The 26538-nt window shown below is 40.8% G+C and overlaps 1 protein-coding gene across 2 annotated transcripts in view; it reads left to right on the top strand.

Annotated features, from left to right (window-relative positions):
* UVRAG (UV radiation resistance associated) overlaps positions 1–26538 on the top strand; it is a 111037-nt gene that overhangs the window by 45306 nt on the left and 39193 nt on the right. For both annotated transcript variants that reach the window (XM_063327196.1, XM_063327187.1), the window contains 6 exons: positions 1063–1168; positions 4512–4638; positions 5649–5733; positions 6198–6285; positions 6861–6921; positions 9008–9173. In XM_063327196.1, the coding sequence (XP_063183266.1) occupies positions 1063–1168; positions 4512–4638; positions 5649–5733; positions 6198–6285; positions 6861–6921; positions 9008–9173 (633 nt within the window). The remainder of the gene's footprint in view (positions 1–1062; positions 1169–4511; positions 4639–5648; positions 5734–6197; positions 6286–6860; positions 6922–9007; positions 9174–26538) is intronic.

Here is a 26538-nt window from a genome sequence, read left to right as displayed (position 1 = left end):
GCCTTACTTCAGTAAAATTAGGCATTCCCATGAAGAGGCAGAGGTTTTTTAATTCTGGCAAAGCAGAGATGCTCATTAAAGCGTGCATTGGGCTTGGTCTTTCCATTATGTTTGCCTGGCAAAGCTCTAATGTCATACAGTAGGTTTTGATCATAGTTTTGCTGTTCCAACTAGACCTCAGTTGAGTGAGGTGTTCCACCCAGCAGCACGGCTGCCTGAAGAATGTCCTTACACAAGAAAAAGCTGTTAGTAGTGAAACTATGAATGGGAAAAGGAAGCCTGAGTTTGCCCACTTTAAGACATAGTGTATGACTGCAGACCAACTGTGATGATTTTTCTGATAAATGTGTTAAATCCTACTCCATGTTAATTCTAAGATAGACGTTAATAGACCTGTTTTTGCCATTGCTTTCCTCTGCCTTTTTTTTCCCCCTCCCCAATGAACATGGCAAATAATCAGTTTTTCCTCTTCACCCTGAAGCCAGGGCGAATGATCAGAAACACATCAGCATCTTTTTTTTTTTTTTTTTTTCTACCCACTTCAAACTCAATTCGTCTAAGAAACCCATACTTTTGTTACAGAAGGGCCCATGGCATGTTTGGGGATACTGAAGGGTGGTTCATGCTCTTGACCTGGGTAGCTGTGTGTTATCTGAAGGTTACTTGCACTTTTTAAAAGCTGGCCTGCATCAACAATGCTCCTGGTAACTGTCGTGTATGTATCTGTCTTGATGTTAACTGTGTTATGACTTAATTGTTACATGAGATCCCTATAATTACCTGCTCTCTCACCTACAGCTTTGCCTTATCGACATCTATTGAATTTAACAAATTAAGAGGACAGTTGGTACTTGATTGAATTTAGAGACTTGCTGGTTTGCTTTGGGTGCTCATTTATAACCTGTGCAAGTTATGATTCCTCTCCTAACGTTTCATTTCACAACAGAAACTGAAAATCTGATTCCATATTATCTCTGCTGGTTTTGAGATGGTTGCTGCATTCATCGTTAGGACACGTGTGGGGAACCCTTAGTACAGCTGTAACTTCTCTTCTCCTTACAGGCTTCACAGAGCCCAGTGTGCAATTAAACAGACTCAGGTAACTGTTCAGAAGATAGGAAGGGAGATTGAAGAAAAGCTGAGATGTACATCTACAAGCAACGAACTGGTAAGTTGGATTATTTAAAACCATATTCTACAGGTTTGCTGAAGCATCTGGCTGATGTCTTGACCATAAGCTTGTTTTTTTTAACACTCGAACTTGAAATCTTTATTTAAACCTGTTATTTCAAATGGGAGCTCATCTCAGAAGCGTAATGGATTTTAAATTTGTGTGTCTTACTGGGATTGATTTCTTACCCTTTTTTAGCCTTTATGTTGTATAATTGCTTTTACACTATAAAAGCATAAACATTGCACAGTGCATGAAAGAGGTTTATCAGGAAAACCAAACTTTTAATGATTTAGATAAATCTTGACAGGAACCTGAGGTGGATTTAGTGGGGTGAACCTACTGGCTGTATCTTCTTGCTCCCTGCTCCCTTTGGGTGAACAGAATTAGTGCGAAAGCTGTCACTCAAATGACGCATCCGTTTTAAGCAGGAATTGTATTAGACCTTTCAATAGCTTTTGACAGTTTGTTTTGCCTGTCCTCTTACACTTTTTTGGAAAGGGGATCAGTGCTAATTTCTACTTTCTGGCCAGAAAGGCTGAGCTCAGTTCAAAGCAGTGAATTGACGGAACAAGAGTGGCCTGTGGTGACTTCGGTACATTGGTAATGGCACCTGCCTGCTATAGGAAAGGACAAACTTGTGGTGTTACTTTATTCCTTTAAGGTAGATTCCTGCGTTGGGAGTACTCAGCTAATTTCCAGAAGTGCCAAACTGTTTAAGGGTTTGAAAAATGGAAATATGGGAGTTTCTTTACCCACCCTAATTACAGACAAAGGAGCAAAGTAGTCAGCTCCCTTACAGGGTGTCCTGGGTTGAGCGACACAGGATTGATTTCTCTTCTCTTCTGGGGAAAACTGTATTAGAAGACTCTAGTGTCTGAATTTGGGAAAATATTTACTTTATAGTCAGCTAGGCTACGTGGGATTCAAGGTCTTAACATTTTTGAGCCTTGCCAGGTGCAGGGGTGAGGCGCAGCAAGGCCTGGGCTTTTGACCCAGACTGGCCAACAAGATTATTTCATACCATGAAGGTCACATTCAATACAAATTAGGAAGTTTGCTGTGTAGTTCGACTCTCCCTTGATGGCTGTGGTCCAGAGAACTCCTTGCCCTGGTGCTGGACCCCTGAGCCGTTCCCTTCCTCCTGAAGCCACAACGCTCGCAGTGTCCCACACTGGCTGTCCCTGCTGGGAGTGCACAGCTTCCTGCTGATATAGCTGGCTGACGATAATTCTTGTATATCTTATATTAGTATCAGGATCAATACTGGTTCTTTGTCATTATTGTTAGTTATTTAGTCTTATCCTATTAAAACTATTTATATTTCAACGCCTCGTGATTCCTTGTTTTCCCCGGTTCCCCTTTCTGGGTGGGGAGGGGTCATCGGGTGATAGAATAATTGTCTGAACGACAATAAATTGTTATGGTTTTTCTAAAACCATAACAAATGGCGATATAACATCTCCTACGAGTGACTCCAACCCAGAGCTGCTTTGACTTCTGCTGGTATCTTGGCTGTTAGAAGGTTTTTTTCCAGTTATGGATATCCTTGTCCCTCTATGCAAAAGTTTTTTCCTTTATGTGTGAGCAAAACTCCATGAAGAACACCAAAAAGGCAATGATCGTACACGTGATGCAACTTCTTAGCGACCATTGTCTGTGGTATAAGGAAATGATTACTTATTTTTCTTTTAATAGCAGAAACTGTTCTTGGCCTTCCATTCCACTTTATAAATGTGTGAACTATGGTTTCATTCCTTAATATTGAGTCATGTTTCCTGCTGGAGTCTTGAACCAGAAGGCTGAGCATACATGCGTAAATGAAGCGAATATGAAGTGGAGGGAAGAGTTCAACAAGAGCTTTTTTTCAGGCAGCTGGTGTTGAAGTAACATTATCTCCATTAACCGCTTGAAAAAGCGAAAGCTGGCCGAGGTACACAAAGTGGTGGTGTCTCGTAGAACTTAGACAAGAGTCGCTCATGAGTACCTCTGACTGCCCCTTCAGGTTTTGAACTCTTGTCAGGGATGTAGTTGGACTGAAGGGATGTAACTTCTCTTTTCCATTTTGAATCTGTCTCCAGTTATTCTCAACAAGTATCTATTAAACATGGCAGATATTCATTTAAAAAAAAAAAAAAAACAAACAAAAAAACCCCAAAAAAACCCACCCCAAAACAAAAAAAAAAAACCACCAAAAAAACCCAAAATGACAAAAAACCCCAAACCACCACCACCAAAACCCATTATTTATAATAGAAAATTCTGCTTCACTACACACATGGCAGCACAATTTCTTGGTGGAGACAGTGCGTCAAAAAAACAGATTCTTTTTAAACACAGGAATAGATTTAGAGGTGGTAAAGGACAAATCCTAAAACTTTTAAAGAAGGGATCCTTCAGATATAATTGTGCATAATGATGTAATCTGCTTCCTGCTATGTGTTTTCTATCCTTTTTTTTCCTCATCACCCTAAAGCTGGGAATGGGATCTAATAGTGCAGCTCAGACCTTTCCAACCTTTTTCCAGGTTCAATTCAGTAGAGACTTAGAATCATAGAATTGTTAGGGTTGGAAGGGAGCTTAAAGATCATGCAGTTCCAACCCCCCTGCCATGGACAGGGACACCTCCCACTAGATCAGGTTGCTCAGAGCCCCATCCAGCCTGGCCTTAAAAACTTCCAGGCATGGGGCTTCCACCACCTCTCTGGGCAACCTGTTCCAGTGTCTCACCACCTCATGGTGAAGAAATTCTTTTTAACGTCCAGTCTGAATCATCCCGTCTCTAGTTTTAATCCATTCCCTCTAGTCCTACCATTCCCCGACATCCTAAAAAGTCCCTCACCAGCTTTCTTGTAGGCCCCCTTAAGATACTGGTAGGCCACTATAAGGTCTCCTTGGAGCCTTCTTTTCTCCAGACTTTTCTACAGACTTCTCATTGCTCATCTTCCCTCTTGTTGCTGAAGCCTTTGCCAGGCACCGAATGCTTGTCGTGCTGCTCAGTTAGTCTCTGTGTACTTGTCCTGCGGAAGCTTCCTCCCACCTCTCCTTCCTCTCTGAATTTCTGCCCTGGGCCAGGCTGCATCACTGAACAGAGGAGATGCATCCCACAGGAGGAACAAGCGCTGTGGGACACAGCTGAGCTTCTCCTCCTCCAAAGCAGCAAAATGATTAGGGTCTTTGGTAATCTATTGCCTGTGGTAATCTAAGAGCTCAGCCTTTAGTTTGGCAGGCACTAATCTTGCCCTGTTTTTCCCTTCCTTTCCATCATCCTTTTTGTGGAACTGTTTGCGTGCAGAAAAACTTACTATTTTTTTTTTTAAATCTGTTTTCCTTCCACTAGAAAAAGGAGAGTGAATGTTTACAGTTGAAGATCCTGGTGCTACGTAATGAACTGGAGAGGCAGAAGAAGGCCCTCGGTCAAGAAGTAGCCTTGTTGCATAAGGAGAAAAATACTTTGCATGACAGAGGTACGCGTAGAATCGTTACTGCTTCTATTGCAGATATTCATAATCTGCTGATCAGAAGAGTAGTAGCCTTAGCTGTTATCATGGGGACCAAAATGAAGGTGATGTTTTGTTTTCGGTCTGGCTCTAATGTTTGTGCTTTTCTTTATCTGAAGCGTGCGGGCAGATATAATCCCTTCACCATCTGTTACGCTGCATTCTGGACAGCAGTTTCTGGTATCCTGTCTCTAAGTAACTTCTCTACTATGACACCTCTCTAAAGTAATCTTAAATCTGTGCTTAATTAACATTTTATGAGAAAATCAGAAGAGCTGCACTGTAATGCAGTAAACAGTGGTTTGATGCAGGCATGTCATAATGTCAGGAGGGATGTTATTATACCTGTGATTAGGATCTAATTTTAAGCGTTAGAAGACAAAAATCCCTCTTAATAGCTTATTACATACGTGAAAGGTGAAATTCTCGGTCGTCTTGGTATTTTGTTTTAGTGGCGAAGTGTCCTATAGTGAAATGCTGTATCACTGTCTCTTTGGAGCTCAACAGCAACCAAGCTACAGGGATATTTGATTGTTGCAGGACTTTTCATTTTTCTTTATTTTTTTCTTTAATACCTAGTTGAGTCTAAAATAATCACTGCTAAATGATTTAGTGGTTAATCACTAGTGAAAATGAAAATATTTTTTTGCCACTTACTGAATTCTGGTTTTGCAAGTATTAAGATGCCTTAACTGATTTATTCCACCACTGTGGACATGAGGGGAACAGCTATTAAAGGAGAAGGAGGTTTTATTGGTTGTATTTGGCTGATGAATAGTGTATAGTGTATCTGGTGCATGAAGACTTGTGTTCCTCCTATGCTGTCATTCCCCAGTTTGGCAGTATAATGTGGAAAATGGGCATCTAAGAGTAAATGGAGGATTATTGGCAACATTAGTGTCAGTATCTACTTTTAAAAGTTCAGATAACTAAGAAAATTGATACTAATTTTTTTCCTGATTCCTCACGTTGTTTAGAAAATGCGTTTGAGACTGAATACCAGAAACTTCAAGAGCATAACGAATCCCTGCATGAATTAAGAAAGGAATGCACTGCTAAGAGGTAAAAAGACCTATGCTTTTTCTGCATCTGGAAAGGAAATAACAGGCTTGAGAGTAGGCTGTTTGAAGTGGGACTCCTGGCACCAAATCCTTCCTAATGTCACCCCAAAACTTCTTTTATGACATCTTTGCTCCAATTTGTAGATATCTAAAGTGAAAATTAAGAGTGGCAAGTCTAGAAGATAAGAAAATAGATACTTGGTGGCAGGTGTAGAGAGTGATAGGGCTTTTAATTCTGTTTTGGTGAAACACAGCTTTGTAATACTTAATTGTCATTGTCAAAATATGCCTATAATACGAGGTATAACTGAAAACAAAAAGTTAGCTTGTCTTCTTGTGGAATTACCTAGCTTTTTGAGGGAGGGGAGGTGATACTTGGGAAGATGTAGAAGGAATACAATGGCTTGCTACCTTTACTTAAAGCTTTGGAAGAAACTAATGGTTTTGGGATCTCTTTCCCCAAAGAGAACTGTTTTTGAAGACAAACGCCCAGCAGACTATTCGATGCAAGCAGTTGCTATCGGAGCTATCCTATATCTACCCTATTGATCTGGTACGTTTTTAACATTCTAAAACTCTGCTTGATGTGAAATGAACTTCCTATTTATTACACTGCGAGTAAATCTCGTGTTTTATTCGTGATGAAACTTGCTCTTTGCTCATGTTGTTTTTTCCAGCTTTTTCTTGGTTTTGGTCCTTAGATTGGAAACCTTCTGGGGAGAGAACGTATGCCAGCAGTAAATAGTCTCCGCTATAAAAGTAGAATGGCTGTAGCTGTAACTTAATGGATACCTTCCATTTTGTTTACAATTATATAAAGTAACCCTGACAGTAGGCTAGCTGAACTTTAATGGAATGCACATAAACAGATGTCAAAATATTGAGCTCCAAAACCTTTTATATAATGAATTGATTAAGATGAAGTTATTCCTACTTTAAAAAGGTTGCATTTATTTCTGAATTGAGATGTGGATTAAAACACTATGTCAAAGTCAGTCTGGGTTTCATTAAATATTTAGCTTTTTCTTTACAAAAATGCATTGTTGTCACTGGATTTTGTGCAGGTTTCTGTGTTCTGGATGTTATTGTTCCATTCTCACTTTCCATTGTTGATTTTTAAACTTACAGAATGATCAAAAGGATTACTTTGTTTGTGGAGTCAAGCTTCCTAATTCTGAAGACTTTCAAGGTAGCTGGATACTCTTAATTTAGTTGTTACAGTTGACACTGTTTCTAAACGTCCTAAAATTAAGTAAAATGATAGCAATAGCTTAGGATCCAAATTTCTGAGTGGAAAGGTCTAGACTACAAGAAAACTTACACAATCATTATTTATTTCTATTTCCTAGTTAGTACAAAGGAAGTTACTGTTGACTTTTAGAAAAGTACCTCTGTGTTCTGTGACTCAGTACTGAAGCTCTGGCAGAGGTTACCCAGGGAGGCTGTGGATTCTGCATCCTTGGGGATGCTCAAAACCCAACCGGACACAGTCCTGGGCAACCTGCTGTAGCTGACCCTGCTCTGAGCAGGGGGCTTGGACTACGCAATTTCCAGAGGTGCCTTCCAAACTTAGTGATTCTGGAAAATATTTGTGTCTGAAATTCCATTGTGGCTATTTTCAGTCCATAAATCTTGATGGGGCAATATGCACAAATCCCCTTTCAGTTTGCTGTAGTTGCCGGTGAACTTGCCAAATAAATATCTTGTTTAAGTAAGACTTTAAAGCTGCCTGACAATATGGAGTATCTTACAAGTCAGCTTCTACTTTAACTGTCTACAGTCAACCTATTGCAGAAGCAAATATATAATATGCCTGTCTGACACTGTTGTACAGGTAACTGCATGCTTTCATCTACAAATGTTTGACATTAATTGGAACTTCATTAAAATCCTTGTGAGTTGCTTGCTCACTCTGCAAGGCATGCAGTTTCTTGGGCAGAAACCTCAATCAATTGTCTAACTCTGTAAAACTATCCCGTAGGAATTAACTTGTGCTAACAACATGTATATTGGATGCTAGAATAATGGAGGGACAATCTTTAAAACAAATGAATATGTCAATGTGACAGAAGTCAATCTATTGCTTTGTTTTCCTGACTGCACTAAATGAGGTAATGAACTCAGTCTAGTAATTCTTGAGAAATCAGTGAATATTTGCATCTTTTTGGCCCACTTTCAGTTTACAGGTATTAATTCCTTACAAAAGAATTACTAATTTTTTATCAAGGAATCTAGAAATATTGTATTATGAGGAAGAAGTGCTAAGCATTCAACTTTGTGAAATATTCAGCTAAATTTGAAAACCAGCTGTCTGTGTATCTTGTTTCAGACTCTTAGTAAATAACAATATTTAAAAATATATATTATTCCCTAAAAAGCTAGTTTTGCTGCAAATATTGAAGACTTCTTACAAAATCCTTTTTGAAAGGGCTGTAACTTTTAAATCCATACATCGTGTTGTGTTCTAATAGAGCTGAGTATGATTTCATAGCTGTCGCTGAACATCATTATCAGCTTTCGTAGAAGGTCCTCTATTTGATTTCCTGGGACTCCCTTGTGCCTCAGAAGAGGTGACTCTGTCATGTTGTTTGTATTGGTGTGTTCATTTACAAAAAGGAAAAAAAAAAAAAGAAAACGGAAAGGAAAAGCCCTTACATGGCTAAAGGATGTAATTTGAATTGCTGGACTTGTGTGTATTCCTGGCAGGTGAAGCTTTAGATTGAAACCTTAAATGTGAAATTGAAAGTGATACTTTAAAACAATGGGTTAATCTAAGTTCTTCCGGTTATTGGCAGAGAACAGAGTTCATACCCTGGGGTCGGTGTCTCTCCAACTGATCTCACTAATGAATAAGGTTATGGAGGAATGCAGCTTTTCCCTGACCCCGCTCATACATGTCAGCTACATCTAGAGAAATACAGAAAGTTTAAGACTTAAATTTTGTCTTGGGAATTTTGTTTTGCTTTTCCCATCTCTTTTTTACCCTCCCCCATCCAGCCAAATGTTGAGAATAGTAACTTGTAGCTTTGAAAGTGTAAAATTGGAAGGGGGAACAAGCCGTCACCCATTTTACATTGCCCTTTAATGAAAGAGGAAAATACAGTGAACTGCAAACTATTGTAAAAATGAAATTTATTTGACTCGCACCTATTCTTAAGTTACAACTTCTGATAGCTTCATTAATTGTATCATTGTCTAAGCAATGAGGATGGACTTCTGAGCCTGCAGTGAGATCTAATTCATTAAATGATGGATTTATTTTTTTTTATTGACAGCAAAAGATGATGGAAGCATCGCTGTTGCCCTGGGCTACACCGCTCACTTGGTTTCGATGATATCCTACTTCTTACAAGTGCCACTCAGGTATCCTATCATTCACAAGGGCTCCCGGTCTACAATCAAAGATAATATCAATGACAAACTGACGGAGAAAGAGCGAGAGTAAGTATGTTGGAAATATGCCTATGTATTTTCTTCAAAACAGCAAATCAACAACAAAAAACCACCCTCGAACAGTGTTGGGTAGTCTGAAGGGGCACAGAGTTTGAAGTTATTTGTTCCTGCTTTCAGGAACCATGGGACAGTTGTTTGAGTTTCTCATGTTGGAATTCTGTGATAGAATCACAGAATGGTTTGGGTTGGAAGGGACCTTAAAGATCATCCAGTTCCAACCCCCTGCCCTGGGCAGGGACACCTTCCACCAGACCAGGTTGCTCCAAGCCCCGTCCAACCTGGCCTTGAACCCCTCCAGGGATGGGGCAGCCACAGCTTCTCTGGGCAACCTGGGCCAGGGGCTCACCACCCTCATAGTGAAAAATTTCTTCCTGGGATCTCATCTGATTGAGTAGATCTAGTATCTGAACTTTCTTTAATGCAGAGGGTTTTAATCAATTGAAAAAGAGCATTGTAAACTGTTATCTACTATAAATCAACTTAATATCCAATGAAGAGCTCTTAATTTGTTCTGTAATCGTTGTCTTTCAACATGTAGCTACCCTTGTGTTGTTGTGCTACTAGGAAACTATCTTGCTGTCCTTAAATTCACTCTCTGAATGCCTTCTCCGGCGTTTTGGCGCTTGGCCTGTTATCCCCCTGTCCTTCCACCTGTGTGCTCCAGTATGAAAATAGCGGCAATTATTGGTTAAGCTCCACTTTGTGGTCTGCAAACCCCAAGAACTCAGAGGAATGCGACGCTGACCAGCTGCGGGAGGCCAGCTGCTGCGCTCTGATCCCATGCGGGTATGGAAGGCTGCAGAGTCAGGCTTGCAGCACTGGTGACTTTGTGTTTTCCATAGGCACGGTTTGAAAAAGGAGCAAAGGAAATGGCTGAGGGGAAATGGATTTGTGGAAAAAAAAACCAAACGAAACCATCTTGTTTTTGCAAGTATAGAATCGTCTAGGTTGGAAGGGACCTTTCAGATCATTGAGTCCAACCATCAACCCAACACTGACAAAACCGCCACTACCCCATGTCCCTCAGCACCATGTCTGCCCGGCTTTTAAATACCTCCCGGGATGGTGACTCCACCACTGCCCTGGGCAGCCTCTTCCAATGCTTGACAACCCTTTTGGTGTAAAAAATTCTCCTAATATCCAGTCTAAACCTCCCCTGGCACAACTGGAGGCTGTTCCCTCTTGTCCTGTGGCCTGTTCCTTGGGAAATGAGACTGACCCCCACCTCTCTACACCCTCCTTTCAGGGAGTTGTAGATGCAAAGTATGCAATCAAAATGCTATAATATTTTAACACTCTTAACACTCCTAATAGTCCAAATCAAGACGGAAGGGTCTTATTGTGCATATCTGACAGGATTGGGATGCTCGGAAGTGTCTGATTTCTTTGAGGCTCAATGACCTTTGCAGGACAGCAGAGGTAATTTGCCTTAAGAGTTAAATTCACTGAGGTCTTCCTGTTTTGACACAATGAAATATGATTCTATAATTATGTCTTGCAAATTAATTTTGATACCACTTTAATAACTTGTCCAAACACTTCCTGGGTAACTTAAGAGAAACATTAACCTGTTTTGTTTCAGTTTACTTCTCTAAGCATATGATCATCCTTCTTCCCGTACATCGCTTTCAGAAGGCTAGCAAACGAGAACACTTGTATCTGGAAAACAAATTTCTGAGGAGTAGAGCTGCCTGTGTGTGGGTGTATAAAGATTAAACCAATTTCCTGTTGTCTGAGACAGATTGGAAGGTTTAGTCCTTCAGGCTCTTGCCTTCCAAACCCTCATGACTTAATACTTTATTTCACAACAGATTTCTGAAAAGGAGAAAGCTTAGCTAAGTATATAAATCCCTGCTGGCCCATTTACCTGTGTTCTGCAAGATTTTTTCAGGATTAGCTCCTGCCTGAGGTCTTCTCTTCCCAGCTATTGGAGAGTCAATCCTACCAACTCTCGAAGGACTTCGGTTGCTATAGAAAACCTCGAATGTCTTAACTTGCAGTTTTCTTTCTAAACTAATAGCTCATGTTTCTCACCTGCTCCTAACTGGATTGAACATAGCAATTAACATGCATTATTAAATTTCTTTATTTCAATCACCTCTCCTTTAGCAGCTTTTCAATCTCCAACATAAACTGTTGAATAATTTTAGTGAGGTTTTTCCCAATGCACAGTCTTTACTGTAACACATAGCATCGTGATTATTGACTAGGTTAAACGTTTTACTTGGCTTTGTACGTTTTTTGGACTGCAGAGTTGTCCTGAGATCCATATTAAGAGCTTCTAAAAATCGTACATTGGGGGAATAGCTTATGTTTTCACTCGAGAGCATTTTCATGTGTTTGTTTTTAATGTTATACTGTATAAATGTGTTACTTCACTTTCAAGTTTCTTTACCAGCTTTTTAAAGCCCTTATTATAAGCTGGTTAAATGTTTTGAGAGCTTTCAGAGTGTAAGTTGTGCTTGGGAAATGCTTTATCTGCTACGAATTTCTTTACTTGGCTAATCCAGGTCACTTATATCTCAAGGCTCTTGTAGAAGTATTCCATTTTGTCTGCTGCAGTTCCTGTTATGTTGGAACTTGGGAGCGTACAAAAGAAGTAAGAGGTTGTGGCAAGAACTTAGTCTGGCCACGTTACTGAAGGTAGAATGAGGTATAAAATACCTGCCAGTGGCATACAACATATAGTCAGCTTTGTAATTGTAGAGATGTTCGTGTTTATGACCTATTCAGTGACTGTTCTCTTGCCGTATTCCACAACATCATTTTGGTCCTACTAAAAGGCTGTAAGTTTTCTCTCATAAGTCTACTTTTTATGACTTTCTGAACCACCAAGGTAAGGCAAGAACATAACTTTCACTAAATATCTCATTAAGGCACTTCTTTAGTGCTCCGTTTCAACATCTCCAGGGTGCATCGAATTTGTAGGAAGAGAGAGTACCATTCCTTAAAATTTCTGGAGTCTGAACGATTTCAAAGCAAATGATGGATATGTAACTCCCAAATTTCAGCTGCTTGGGACAGCAGCCTGTTCCTCTCTCCTGTGACAAACACACACGCTTGCTGAATAAACCACCTAAATTCCTTGGCACTGGCCTTGTGGAGCTGAAACCTAGCACTTCATTGCGTCCTCATAAGTGTAGTAAGAATGCTGAGATTAAACTATTTGTGATACGTTCGGATCCTGTCTGTCAAGCCCTGCATTTAATGCTTTTATTGGTCTGCTCCCAGACTTTTAAAGTAAGAATGGCTTGCAGTTTAGAGCAAAATAAGGCGTGTTATGTCTGGAGTGAGACATACTTTGTGAATTTGCCTTTATTGGTGTTGCTGTTGTCATATTTTTTTAGATAGTCTTCCCTTCAGTTCTCTTCTTTGAGTGCCGATACAAGCTAAATATCTCGCGTTTTGCTGTCTGGAAGCTTATTGAATCTTCTGAACCAATATCACTCTCCTTGTTGGTTTTAAAGTGAGTACAGTAAAGCCCACTTATGCCATCTGTTTGGGAGGCTTGGCATCTCTGTTGACTCAAAGCTGTGCTCAGTTGCTATATTTTATAACTGAAACTCCACATGACACTTCTACAACCTGCCAGTTGAATATTTAAGAATAGAACACTCATTTCATCAAATCATGTTAGACAGCTTGGAAATGCATATACTCCCTTAAGAAAAATAACGGGTTTTGGAGTTCAGTCGCCTTTCTGGTACCTTGCGTGTGTCTGGACAAATGAAATGCACACGCAGAGCAATCACTTCTGTTGTATTTTTGCATTCTCATTAATACTGCATCTTTTAAAAAAAAAAAATCCCGAAACTCTTACTTCCCTGCTAGGTAACTTGGAAAGGAGGATGGTTTCAAGAAATAATTTTGCTAACGTTGTTTCTCTGTAGTAATAGTAAAGAGAAATCGAAGTACTATATGCAGTCTGTTCTGGCTCATGCTACACCTTACCACCAAAATGTGTTTAGGGAGGGTTAGAAAACTAACAGTAGTAAGAAAGTAATCACCTCAAAGTCGTATTGCAGGTTAAGGGCAAAAAATGAAGGTGTAGAATGCAGGATTTAAAAAGGTTTTGTATTTAAAAGACGAAAAAGAACACTAGTTTTCTAGCATAGCTACTGGAGGATGTACAGGCATTTCAGAGTTGGCTGCTGTCAAAGGGGTGCTATTTTTTTCTTGGTTTATATGTTTAAATATTGAACTTGTTGCTACCTAATGTTATAAAGGTCAAAAATACATATAAAGTTTAAAAATAAAAAAATAAAAAAAGCCAACCAAACAGGCCCTAGACAGTCATGGAAGAAGCCTGATCTAATCTGGTATATTTTTTTTGCAGGAATATTTGGCATTAGCTGACCTGAGATAACAGTGAAGAACTGTAAAGGTTTCCTTGGCATTTTATAGTTTATAGAAAGATTTAAAGTCTTTTATTCAACTTGGCTTGACAAATACAGACACCAACAGGCCGAAGGATACACAAGCAGCTGTGATGCAGGCTTAGACTTCTGCCTTCAAAGGCATCTGACCTCTTTGCAGTTGTGTCTTTAATGATTTTTTAAATTTTTTTTATGTACCTCAGGACCCATTTACCTGCAGTTTAGATATCGGGGACACTTGAAGAATTGAACTTTAGCACTTTCGTTGCCAGAGCTCTGTCTTGTGACTGAAATCAAGCTCCAGAAGAACTAATCATGGAGAACAATTAATTTTTTGGTTTTTTTCTGGACCAATAGCTTTAGCTCCTTGAATTTCTGTATAAAGTAACAGTATTGAGCAACAGTACTTGTTAGTTTTGCAACAAATCTGTGCATTTTTCATTTTTGAAGAAATCACTCTGTAGCATAAGAATGGGAATAGTGTTAAGTAGCAATGGTAGGGAGTTTTATGGTTAATTCCCTGACTGGCCTAGTTGGAATGACTTCTATTCTGCTTGTTTTTGTAAATTATGCTTTTTGTCCTGCCTGAACACCTTCTGTTGTCATTGGGAAATGTCTGGCAGTTGCCCTACTGTGTTCTCATGGAAAACATGATCAAAATGTAGCTGTGTTTGCAGCGAAAAGTGATAGGTCTGATCCTGAAGTAATTTTCTAGAAACTATTTCTGTGATGTGGAGTTGTACTTCAGAATTGTCTTTTTCTGTAGCTCAACTTTGTCATTATTGCAAACTTCGGACGTGCCAGAAGATTGTAATTATTGCACAAGTCTTGTGAGGGGCAGCTGAGAGAGCTGGAGGTGTTCAGCCTGGAGGAAAGGAGGCTGAGGGGAGACCTTCTCGCTCTCTGCAACCCCCTGAAAGGAGTGGGTAGCCAGGGGGGTCAGTCTCTTCTCCCAAGGAACAGGCGATGGGACAAGAGGAAATGCCCTGACGTTGTGCCAGGGGAGGTTTAGGATGGATATTAGGAAAAATTTCTTCACTGAAAGGGTAATTAAGCATTGGAACAGGCTGCCCAGGGAAGTGGTTGAGGCACAATCCCTGGAGGTATTTAAAAGACAGGTAGACGTGGTGCTTAGAGATATGGTTTAGTGATGGTTTTTGTCAGTGTTAGGTTGATGGTTGGAACTGATGATCTTAAAGGTCTCTTCCAACCATAACAATGCTATGATTCTATTCCATGATTCTAATCTTTTCTTGTCTTGATGTTTAATTTAGGTAGGTGTTCTAGAATTAGCTGTTCTGAGCTAGGGTTGTGAAGATCTCCTGGCATCAGGCTTGATCTGGAACCAAGGTCTGAGTATGTCCAGCCTTTTAGATGGCAGAGGCACTGCAGCACTTGAATTGCTGCTGTGATTCTCTGGGTGCCAAAATCTTAAAGGCCAGTTTTTTTTCATTGCCGTAGCCTGTGTGGGAGGTACAAAGATATGAATAATAAAAACCGTGTCATCTTTCATTGGGATGAGGCAGTCTTGTAGCAACAGAAGAGTGCATCAAGCATGAAACACAGGTGCCCTTGTTGGATCTTCAGAATAGTTCTGGACTCTTTAAGGCTGTAAAGCCTTGAGTGAGTTTATCCTAATTCAGCTTCTGTACGGCTCAAGCCGACATGCAAGTGCTGGGCCAAAGGGCTGCAGCACTGTGTGTGGGGAATGCGGTCGTCTCTGCGTGGCTTGCTCAGGTCTTGAATCCAAACCCAACAGGCTGCTTTATCCCAGTTTGGGATGCTTTTAATTAGTTTTGGGAGCCAAATTTTAGAGAAGTTGAAAAGTTAAGAGTAGTGGGGCCAGATCAGGGGGGTTGGAACTTAGATGATCTTTAAAGTCCCTTCCAACTCTAACCATTCTGTGATTCTGTGTACTTTTAATCACACTTTAATCTGCACTTTTAATCAAGCAGTTCATTCGATATGCTCGTGTTGTGTTTTAGACATACTTATTTGCACCGATAAAGAAAACTTCCATTATATTGTATGTGGTTCACACAGTGTTAAGTCATGCAATCTGAGTTACTGACAGTGAAAGTTCTGATGTGAAAAGTCTCACTTCTTGGGTCTGTAAAGCAAAGTTTATGTCAAAACCCAGTTCTGCTACAAGACTGCTTCCAAAATACCTTTCTCAATGCGTTGTATTTCAGTTCTTTTAAGTGTGACAAGCTGTATTTGTAAATAAGTGGAGATTAAGTGTTGCTGAACAGGCACATAGGTGATTTTGGAGCATTTGCAAACCACTTGTTGAATAAACGTCGTCTAAAAGTGTTCCTCACTACTGTGGCCGTGCTCCTGTGTCGAAGAAGGGGGAAAATCAGAGTTTCTACTCTTAATTTTACTACAGCGGAAGGTGGTTATTGCGTTGAGCCTGGTAACAGATAAGCTGCTTGCAACAAAGCAGTCTGAAAAACCGTAACACAAGCAAGTGAAAAATAACTTTTCACTGACATTACCATCCTCCAGCTTAATTGAGAAGTCTTTAATCATATTTGGTACTTTGGCTGAGATAATGAAATGGCAGCTTTGGGAAGAAATCTTGGCAAACTTAAATCAGATGGAGGGAGATGGTTTGTTGAGAAATCTAATAGCTGTCAAAGCAAAGTTGATTCTCTGTGGTAGATTGAGTGTGTGTTAAGTGTTCAACTATATTGCTCAAAGAATGCTTTTTGCCATGAACTTATCTTGAACTGTATTTTTACGTTCCACATTCTTGAGGATATTTAGCTAGAATCCTGCCTTATTTTATTCTTGATCACCAAAATAATGCTTTTTGCCTTTGTTGGGTCAGCAAATATTATTGTGTGGAGATTAAGAATTAGATCAGGTGTTCCTTAATAAATTTAGATACTGTTAATGCTATTTCTGGGAACTCAGGAACAGGCTCCTGGCCGGTCTGAGAAAGCAGATTTTGTTTACTGCAGTAGATGAGACCACTGACCCCAGACATCCACAGCTGACAAATGTTCCTGCGAAGACACACTAGTCTGAATTTACTCCCATTGGAACACTATACTCCTGATGAGATTATTTTTCAAAACATTACTTCATTTTTCAATAAGCGGGGACTTGACCTGTAGAAAGTGTCCTCTAGTTAAAAACAATCCTTCAGTGGCAGAGAGATTTAAAGCTCTGATAGCGAGATTGTCTGCTCTGTCCTTACAGATAGTCCTTGCCTTGTGATATCCATCACGCCGTGTATGTAGCAAGCCTTGAATTCAAGCTGAAATATGTCACGGAATTGCCCGATCTACAAAACACCATCAGCGTCACTTGTTCCATGGTTTGCTGGCTGTTTTTGAGGTGTTTGAAAATGTTATTTGCTGAACTAGTAGAATGATACCCTCTTGTTTTATCAAGAACTGCCTGGCTTTCATAATCTGGGTCTTTGCTTTCTTTCCCTGTGTATTCAGTCTGTACATATTGAAGCTATTGTATGTTCTCCAAGAGCAAGGTCACAGCAGTTACACTTCTTAATAGAAAGATGGCAGTGCTTCTGCTTTTGATTATTTTCCTGTTGAGCTATTCCGATAGGCATTTTGAAAATACATTTTGTAAAGTTAAACTGCCAATATGTTTTCCTTTTCCAGTAAACTAATTATCTTCGTATTGTGTAAAGCTTGAACGAGGATATGCTTTTTTCCCTTGGCAGTCTGTATTTTTGTCATCAAGTTTGTTTTACAAGTATAGCTTTTTCTCTCAAGTAGAAACTAAAACCCGTGTAGTAATCAAATCTGAATTCACTTGTGATTTGTGATTCATATTCATGTCTTAATCTCATCTCTAACAAAGCAAAGTGCACGCTTGTAATCCTTTTTTTTTTTTCTGCCTTTTCATTTGATTTCAGCGTTGCTCACCAGGTGGGGATCTTATTTTTCTGTTTAAAACTTTTCTGATCATGCTGATTGTTGGCGGACTACTTAGCTGTTGCTGGTAGCCTAGTAGTCACCCTAAGGTCAGTTTGTGGCCTCTGCCACCAACTAGTAGCTTGATCTGAAAAGGATGTGAAGTGCTCTGTGTTGCATCTCTACAACTGAGAAGTCTGATGGTGAAGGCACTTTCGTACTGGCGCATTTTAATTGTGTTCCTTCCCATAAACACTCAGTGCTTTGGGTCTGGTACGGAAGATCTGTGCCAGTCTCTGCTCTGAAGCTGATAGAACTGTGGTCCAGCTTATCTGAGAAGGAAACAGTTTTTGAAGCTGTGTAGCCAAAGCTTCTTGAGCATTGGTCTTCTGCTGGAGTGGGAAGAGGTTGGAAGTGCTGGGTATTTTGGTGCCAGTGGCTCTTTAGCAGCCTACTTTTCCTAATACTTGATTCAAAGTGTCCTGGGGAATCATGATTTCAAGTGACCTGGCTGGACAGTGGTGGTACTTCTCACTTAAAAGGCCTTCAAGGTTTCTGATTGAGAAAAGTCTTAGCGCGGTTCAATGGCGTGAGCTTTCTCCTCTGGATACAGCATTCCTTTTCAGTGAGCAAACAGGATGTGGTTGGGTTGGAGGGAAAACACGAGCTCCTTCCTCCCCTGCCTGCCCCCCCTCACAGCCCCCCAAAAGGGGCTGAGGCTGAAATAACTCAAACTTCAGTAAATATTTAAACCTTGGTCTTGTACACTCCTCATACTTCAGTCATATCAAGCAAGAACTTGTGACTTTTTCAGGTTGTTATCTTATCTGGGTTGGGCTGTTTAGTTCTATCCTCGTGTAGGGTGTCCTATCCATGGGCTTAAGCTTGAAATTCATCATTTTCTAAACTGCCCTGTTTTTCGGTAGTGCTGCGTGAGGCACGGTTGTTCCCTAGATCTGATGGATGACTCTCCGCTATCACACCAGCGACTGTTACAGTCGCAAAAATTACAACAGTTCTTTATCTGGATAATAGTGAATAATTGGGTTTCAGCTGCGTTCTGCCAAGTCTGCTCTACTGTCGTCTCCCTGCAGCCATTCTGCTTCCTGTCCTTGGAAATAAGAAGGGAAGGAAAAAGCCATGTCAAGTTTGTTCTCTGACAAATTCGGTGGATGAAGTTGGGCATGAAGCAAAGGTACAGCAAATATGGTGATGTAAAAATAAAGTGGTATCGGCTTCACTTAGTCGATGGACTAAGTTTCTGATCTTCAGTTGACTACTGGATAATTAAACATTCTTAAAACATAAATATTCTTGCTGTTAATTTTGCTTGCTAAGCTATACATATTAGAGGTCCTTAAACTTTTGCATCACTTAAAAAAATTAAGCTTATCTAACACCATTCCGAACTAGATTTGGAATTTTACTTAGATTTGCCAAATGGGATGTAACATGCCATTTAAATTGTGCCACGCTTCCAGCCTGTGGAAAACAGTTAGATGTGATGTGTAAAAAATCATTATTTTACTGACTTCTTCCCTAAAGAGCTTTCTGAAGGAGAGATTAAACTTTGAGACTTTAATGTAATTTGGGATATGGCAAAAGTCTGAACAGAAGAGAGAATAAAAGATCTAAAACATATGGTGTAATACCAAAGTAGAAGCAGGTGAAAGCAGTTAAATATGAAGCAATTTCTTAAGCTTTAAAAATAGTTGTATTAAAGACAGGCGGTTATAGACAATAAAAATTCGCCACCAATATATTGGTACATATGTGATTTTTCTGGATACAGAGGAGTTCATAAATCACAGAACACAACAGTAAATGTATTTGGACTTGAATTCATAAGAGATACTTGAGGTCTGAAACAAATGTATGGAATAAGGATTCTTTCAGCTTTTCCTAACAGTTACCATCTGACTGAACCAAGAATCCTGTGGTGACTTATTGCATGTTCACCAAATGCTGAGGTTACCATGTAAAACAGCTAAAGATTAGCTGAGGATATAAAATTAAACAATATCTTGATGGCCGATGCTTACTTGTCTAAGGTCAGCTAAAAAAGGTAAAACGGTGAAGTTCTTACTGGTTAGAGTAGAATATTTAAGACACTTTATTTATGTAAGAAGGGTTGTCCTGATGCTTAAAACACTGAAATTGGGCTAATCACATTTTTAGCTTTGAAACAGACCTCCGGTTTTCCAGAATTGATATCTGTGGGCAGCAGAAGCAATCTTTAAAAGATCTTTTTTTCTGTAGTCAATTTTCTGATTTTTATATACCTCAGTATTATGAGCAGTTTTGGTTGGAGATGCTGTAGTAGCAAACTTCCTGCCCAGGCTGTCTTAGCAAAACCTGTAGTTTAGTCCATATATTCAAAAGTCAGTAAGACATGGATTAATCCCCTTTCTTTTATTAAGAAGGAACTAATACTTTTTATAAGGGAAAAACACCCACTGAACCTGACTGATCCAAACTGTAGGCATCTCACCTTAATCTGTAAATAGGGAAAAGAAAAATCTGTGCAAGAAGCTTTTCTCTACCATCTGCCCCTGAAATTTCTCAGTTACCTTCAGCAGCACATAAGCAGAGTCTCCTTTGGTGTGCTGTGAACCATAAAAAATAAGGTTGAAATGAACACTGGAAAGTAATTTTGACAGTCTTCCCACCCCAAGGAGGGATGAAACTTATTTAGAGGGAAGAGTTACCATAGCTGAGGTATAGGGAGGTTTGAACTTGCCTTAGAGACACTACATCATAGAAGCATAGAATGGTTTGGGTTGGAAGGGACCTTAGAAATCATCCAGTTCCAACCCCCTGCCCTGGGCAGGGACACCTCCCACCAGACCAGGTTGCTCAAAGCCCCGTCCAACCTGGCCTTGAACCCCTCCAGGGATGGGGCAGCCACAGCTTCTCTGGGCAACCTGGGCCAGGGGCTCACCACCCTCACAGCCAAGAATGTCTTCTTAATATCTTATCTAAATCTCCCCTCTTGCAGTGGAAAACCCTTCCCCCTCGTCCCATGGCTCCCCTCCTACATCCAGAGTCCCTCCCCAGCTTTCCTGGAGCCCCTTGAGGGACTGGAAGGGACTCCAAGGTCTCCCTGGAGCCTTCTCTTCTCCAGGCTGAACCCCCCCAACTCTCTCAGCCCGTCCTCCCAGCAGAGGGGCTCCAGCCCTCCCAGCGTCTCCGGGGCCTCCTCTGGCCCCGCTCCAACAGCTCCGTGTCTCTCCTGTGCTGAGGCCCCAGAGCTGGAGGCAGCACTGCAGGGGGGTCTCCCCCGAGCGGAGCAGAGGGGCAGAATTCCCCCCTCGCCCTGCTGCCCACGCTGCTGGGGATGCAGCCCAGGCTGTGGGGGGGTTTCTGGGCTGCCAGCGCACATTGCCGTCTCATACTGAGCTTCTCATCCATCAGCATCCCTAAGTCCTTCTCCTCAGGGCTGCTCTCCATCCATTTTCCACCCAGCCTGGATTTGTGCTTGGGATTGCCCTGACCCGCATCTTTGTGCCTGTAGCTTTATGATTGTAAGATCTGCTTGTGTCTGGATGAACAGGTAGTTGTAGCAATGCGGAGCAACGGATGGTGGTCTCATGGGGCGTGCTGCAGCTTTTGGATCAGATGGCAACAGAAATGTCATAAAGTCACAGACTCTACTTACAGTAGAAATGTTTTCAGGCCCCTGGACAAGCACAGCTGGCAAAGGCACTCATTAGAACTCATATCTGCTCATCCTATGCTGCTCCCAGACCACAAATGTTTGTAGACATACTCAAGACTACATCTTGAACTGAAAACTGAAATCTGCCTTGGTTTAGCACTGATATTTCTGTTTAGCTATTTGCATCTTAATGATTCAGCTGGAGTGGAAATCATGGCAACCAGCCACCACTAGTTTTCCATACTGACTGGGAATGCATATATTGAGTTTCTTTTTTTTTAACAGAAAGACTTTGAAACCAGACTTGACAATTTAGTACCCTGTCTACGTTCTTTGTAACCTTAAAATGTGATTTACTCTCATAGGATTACACTTTGTTTTTCAGTTTTAGGGGTATGCGTGTTTGTAATATCTAAAATGTGTTCTACTTGACTAAATACCATGTTAGGAAAAAAAAAATCTCGTTAAAGACTAACTCCAAAGTAAGAGCTTCCTAAGAGTCCAGTTGATGGTTTAGTTGGGTGCCTGTAGGCTTGATACCCATCAGAATGGAATTTCTTATGCAAATGCTCAAAGTAACTGTTTGTTTTAAAACTTAGCATTTGTGAAGTGCTGCAAGATCCTTGAAGAACCCACAATTTACATTCCATGGTTGATGGTAGGATGCTGGTTCTGTAATTTCAACTTGGAGAAGAGGTAGACCTTCAGCCCTGATTTTTCTATAAAAGGCTGATTTGGGGTTACTTTTCCCCATCAGAGTAACCCTGAACAAAGCACGTAACCTTTGCCTCGCTTTTTCCTTTTCACAACTCTTTTGGGAGGGTTTAGGGAGGGTTAGTACTCTAGAAACTTTCACATAGAGTCTACAGCGTAAAATAACACCAATGTTGACATTTCACTTAACCGCTCCTTTTAGCTGGGATTTCTTCCTTTTCCACCCCTGTTTGCCTGGGCAGTTTACAAGGAAATTAGAGATTCTTCCTCTTAGGCTTGCACAAATCTGTATTCACTTGAGTGCATGCTTTGATTTGTTAGTCTCACTTGAGTTTCTTACAAGTAGATATATTTGGTTATGTAGATGAGTGGTTCTCCAAGCCTTGACTGGTTGTACTTGTTTGCTTACTCATTGCCTATCAGCAAAACCTCCTTGGGTATAAATAGACTGAAACGAAGTTGCTTTATGTGCTCCAAAACCCCAATGGTTCTTTGTTTTTAGAACTGCTCAGTGGTTAGTAGCATCCAGTTTTGTTAAACACAAGATTTCAGTGCTAAGCTGTGAGGTTCAACAAGGCCAATGCAGGGTCCCGCACTTGGGTCACAAAAACCCCATGCAGCGCTATCGGCGGGTGGCTGGAGAGCTGCTTGGCAGAAAAGGACCTGGGGGGGGTGGTCAACAGCCAGCTGAATAGGAGCCAGCAGTGTGCCCAGGTAGCCAAGAAGCCAACAGTATCCTGGCCTGTATCAGGAACAGTGTGGTGAGTAGGACTGTGGAAGTGATCGTCCCCCTTTACTTGGCACTGGTGAGGCCCCACCTCGAGTGCTGTGTCCAGTTTTGGGCCCCTCACCACACAAAAAGCCATTGAGGTGCTGGAGCGTGTCCAGAGAAGGGCACCGGAGCTGGTGAGGGGTCTGGAGCACAAGTCTTGTGAGGAGCGGCTGAGGGAGCTGGGGGTGTTCAGCCTGGAGGAAAGGAGGCTGAGGGGAGACCTTCTCGCTCTCTGCAACTCCCTGAAAGGAGGGGGTAGCCAGTGGGGGTCAGTCTCTTCTCCCAAGGAACAGGCCATGGGACAAGAGGAAATGCCCTGATGTTGTGCCAGGGGAGGTTTAGGATGGATATTAGGAAAAATTTCTTCACAGAAAGGGTTATCAAGCATATCAGGCTGCCCAGGGCAGTGGTGGAGTCGCCATCCCTGGAGGTATTTAAAAGCCGGGTAGACGTAGTGCTTAGAGAGATGGTTTAGTGATGGTTTTTGTCAGTGTTAGGTTGATGGTTGGTCTTGATGATCTGAAAGGTCCCTTCCAACCTAGGCAATTCTATGATTCTAAGAATAATATCCAATTTGAATGTTAGTTGCTTTCGATGGAAGAGGAGAGTTTCTTGACTAGCTGTTAATAACATGCTCCCTTCTGACTTCCATTCCAGTTCTTCCTGGACCACGTTTAAGTTGAAGAGTTCTTGATCCCGCAGCTGACATCTGCTTAGGAAGTGTGGCAGTAATTAACAGGGGATAAATTGAAATAAAGTGGTTGATGTTGACTTGTTGGGATGAAGACTGTAGGTAGAGAGGAGATGCTTATTCTTGGGAGAGGCAGGAGAGAGGTAAGGTGGAGGCGGATGAGTTGAGTTGCCATCACTGTTCTAAACCCTGCTCAAATGAAATTATTCAGAAGTGATTAGAAGTGCCTTGTAGCTGCTTCTATGATTATTTTTTTTAATGATTGTTTTTTACTGGTGTCCATGAGAAACAGCAGTCAAACCCACCTCTTGTGAGACTGATAAAACTTGGCTCTTGAACGTATTAGTTTTAGTATAAGCCTCGTGTGTGCTTTGGGGCTGTCAAAATGACAGTTGTTCTAGTTCATTATGGAATAAACTGTTCTGTCATTGTGGTGGTACAATAAGAAGAATACAACTTTTGTCCAAAGCAACGTGCCATGAAAGGGGAGGTGAGTTATATGTCTAAAAATGTAACATGTGTGTATGTTTTGTGACTTCTTATGCATTTGCCTCTGATCCCGCAGTGTGGTAGAGCTGTGTAACGCTGGTCATCTGACTTGGATCCCAGTGAGTCCTATAAAACAGAACCCATGACTCAAAGAAATTAATAAAAACTCTGCATTTGTCACACTCTTTCAGGATTAAATAAGCAAAACATAAAACTTCCAAACCAGACGTAAGCTTTTAAGATCGAGAATCCTCTTTATGTTATCTTAGATCTTAAAGGCGTATATTGACCATCTGGTTAAAATCAGTCTGGTGTGCAGTTTGGATCACTTTTATACAGTGTTCTCCACCTTCTGAAGTCAGGGTGGGACTTGTTTAACTTGTCATTCCCTTTATCGCTGCTAGACCTTATGGTTTTCCCCAGCGCAGGCTCTTACCATTGCTGACATCTCAGATGTCTTAAGTGAAGCAAGAATAGCCTTGAGTACAGTGGAAACGTGAGGTGCAGAAACAACTCCAAATGGGGTTAACCTGTTATAAGTTTCTAAATATTTTGGGTTTTTTCTTGCATCAAGTTAACGTTCTCTGAACTAAGATCTTCTTTATGAGTCACTGTTAAAATTATTACTGCTGTATGCCAGTGTGCTTTTTTTTTTATATAGAAATAGAATAGCTATTGTAAACTCAGGGTGTATGAGGGCTGTGTTTTAAGAAGTTGTTATGGTTTGAGAAACCCATAACAATTTATTGTCGTTCAGACAATTATTCTATCGCCTGATGACTCCTCCCCACCCGGGAAGAGGAATTGGGGAAAACAAGAAAACACGAGGTTGATATATAGATAGTTTTAATAGGATAAGACTAAATAACTAACAATAATGACAAAGAACCAGTATTGATCACAATACTAATACAAAATATACAAGAATTATCGTCAGCCAGCTATATCAGCAGGAAGCTGTGCACTCCCAGCAGGGACAGCCAGTGTGGGACACTGCGAGCGTTGTGGCTTCAGGAGGAAGGGAACAGCTATGGGGTCCAGCACCAGGGCAAGGAGTTCTCTGGACCACAGCCATCAAGGGAGAGTCGAACTACACAGCAAACTTCCTAATTTGTATTGAATGTGACCTTCATGGTATGAAATAATCTTGTTGGCCAGTCTGGGTCAAAAGCCCAGGCCTTGCTGCGCCTCACCCCTGCACCTGGCAAGGCTCAAAAATGTTAAGACCTTGAATCCCACGTAGCCTAGCTGACTATAAAGTAAATATTTTCCCAAATTCAGACACTAGCGTCTTCTTCAAGTACCGTTTTCCCCAGCATTAGAAGAGAAATCAGTCCTATGTTGCTCAACCCAGGACAGACGTCTACGCACTATTGAAAAGTAATATTCTATAGCCATAAGATAAATATCAATGTATTTTTGCAAGGGCGCACTTTGAACCTCAAAGAGCAGAAGCTGATTTGTTCGTAATTCCTGCCTGCTGGCATGGTAGGTGTGTGTTTTTCTTACGGTGTATAAATGTACAGCTCCGAGGAGGACCAGAGCTCAACAAGTTCTCTACTGCTTGCTGACTTTTCTCAGATGATCCCTTCTGGTGATTACACAACAGACAGCAATGGCGTGGTGTTTTTCTTCTTTCCAGTAAACACATCACACTTATTCCTTTGAATTTGCCATCTTAGCGTAAGTACTTGTGGTCTGCTTTAAAGGAGTTCAATGATTTGTAATTTTTTTTTTTTCAAACATAGCAAGAATGGAAACAAGGAAGGTACATGTTGGAGTAGAATGGGCATGTGGATGCCATTTTGCTTTTTATTGAGTGTTCCACGATTATAAAACTACTAAAATAGTAGCTTTCAAATGTATTTTTTTGAGCAAGTATAACTAAAACCTTACCCAGCAGACATAACTTTTTGCAGCGTGCCAAAGTGAGAGATTTCGCTTACAATCGTGCTTTTCGAAGGAGCAGGCAAGAAGAATGTCACAGAGGGAGCCGGCAGTTAAAGTTGTGTTCAATTATACTCAATGAAGCACTATATAAAATGTCGTGGTTCCTCTTCCTTCAGTTTATTGCTTGTGACCAGGCTTAATGGGCAAAGTGAGATAACACGCAAAGAGAGAGACATAAAAGTTGGTCGCATTTTTCTCGGAGCCGTAAATGTGCACGCACAGACATCCACTGACGTTCTTCAAGATTTTCATGTAAATGTTTCTGTTATGAAAGCTGACACAGGGTCGTGTGTACTTTAGAGTCTTTCAAGATTAATTAGTGGAAGTTAGAGCACAGAAATGGGAATATTAGCAAAGAAGCAGGACGAACGTGATAAACAGAAAAGCTTGATCTTTACCACTTGAAAGAAACTGCGTGTGGGAGATGGTAGCGAGCACCGTAAAACAGTTTTTTTTATCCTCTTTTCTATATTGCATGTATTGAAGACCTCTGTGTCTAATAATAGAATACATGGTTCCCATTACTCGTGACTTAATGAAATACTATCTTCTAGTGAAACGCTGCTTGTGTTCCTAATGGTGCTTTTATTGTCAAGCTTCAGTTAGTTTTATACTGTTAATTGTAAAGGTATCCTTTAAATCTAAATTCTGCTCTATTTGGGTAGTGTAATTGTGGATATTGAACTGAATTCCTCTTTGATTTGTATTTTACACTTAGGACAATGCCTCATGGAATTTTTGTAGCGTGTGTTCATTTTGAAAGGTTTTCTTTGCTTGCACGGGGAACTAGTTGGATTTATAGATCTATTAAGCAAG

This window comes from Chroicocephalus ridibundus, chromosome 1 (genome assembly GCF_963924245.1).
Source record: "Chroicocephalus ridibundus chromosome 1, bChrRid1.1, whole genome shotgun sequence".
Classification (NCBI taxonomy): domain Eukaryota; kingdom Metazoa; phylum Chordata; class Aves; order Charadriiformes; family Laridae; genus Chroicocephalus; species Chroicocephalus ridibundus.
This window is presented reverse-complemented; position numbering and strand designations above follow the sequence as displayed.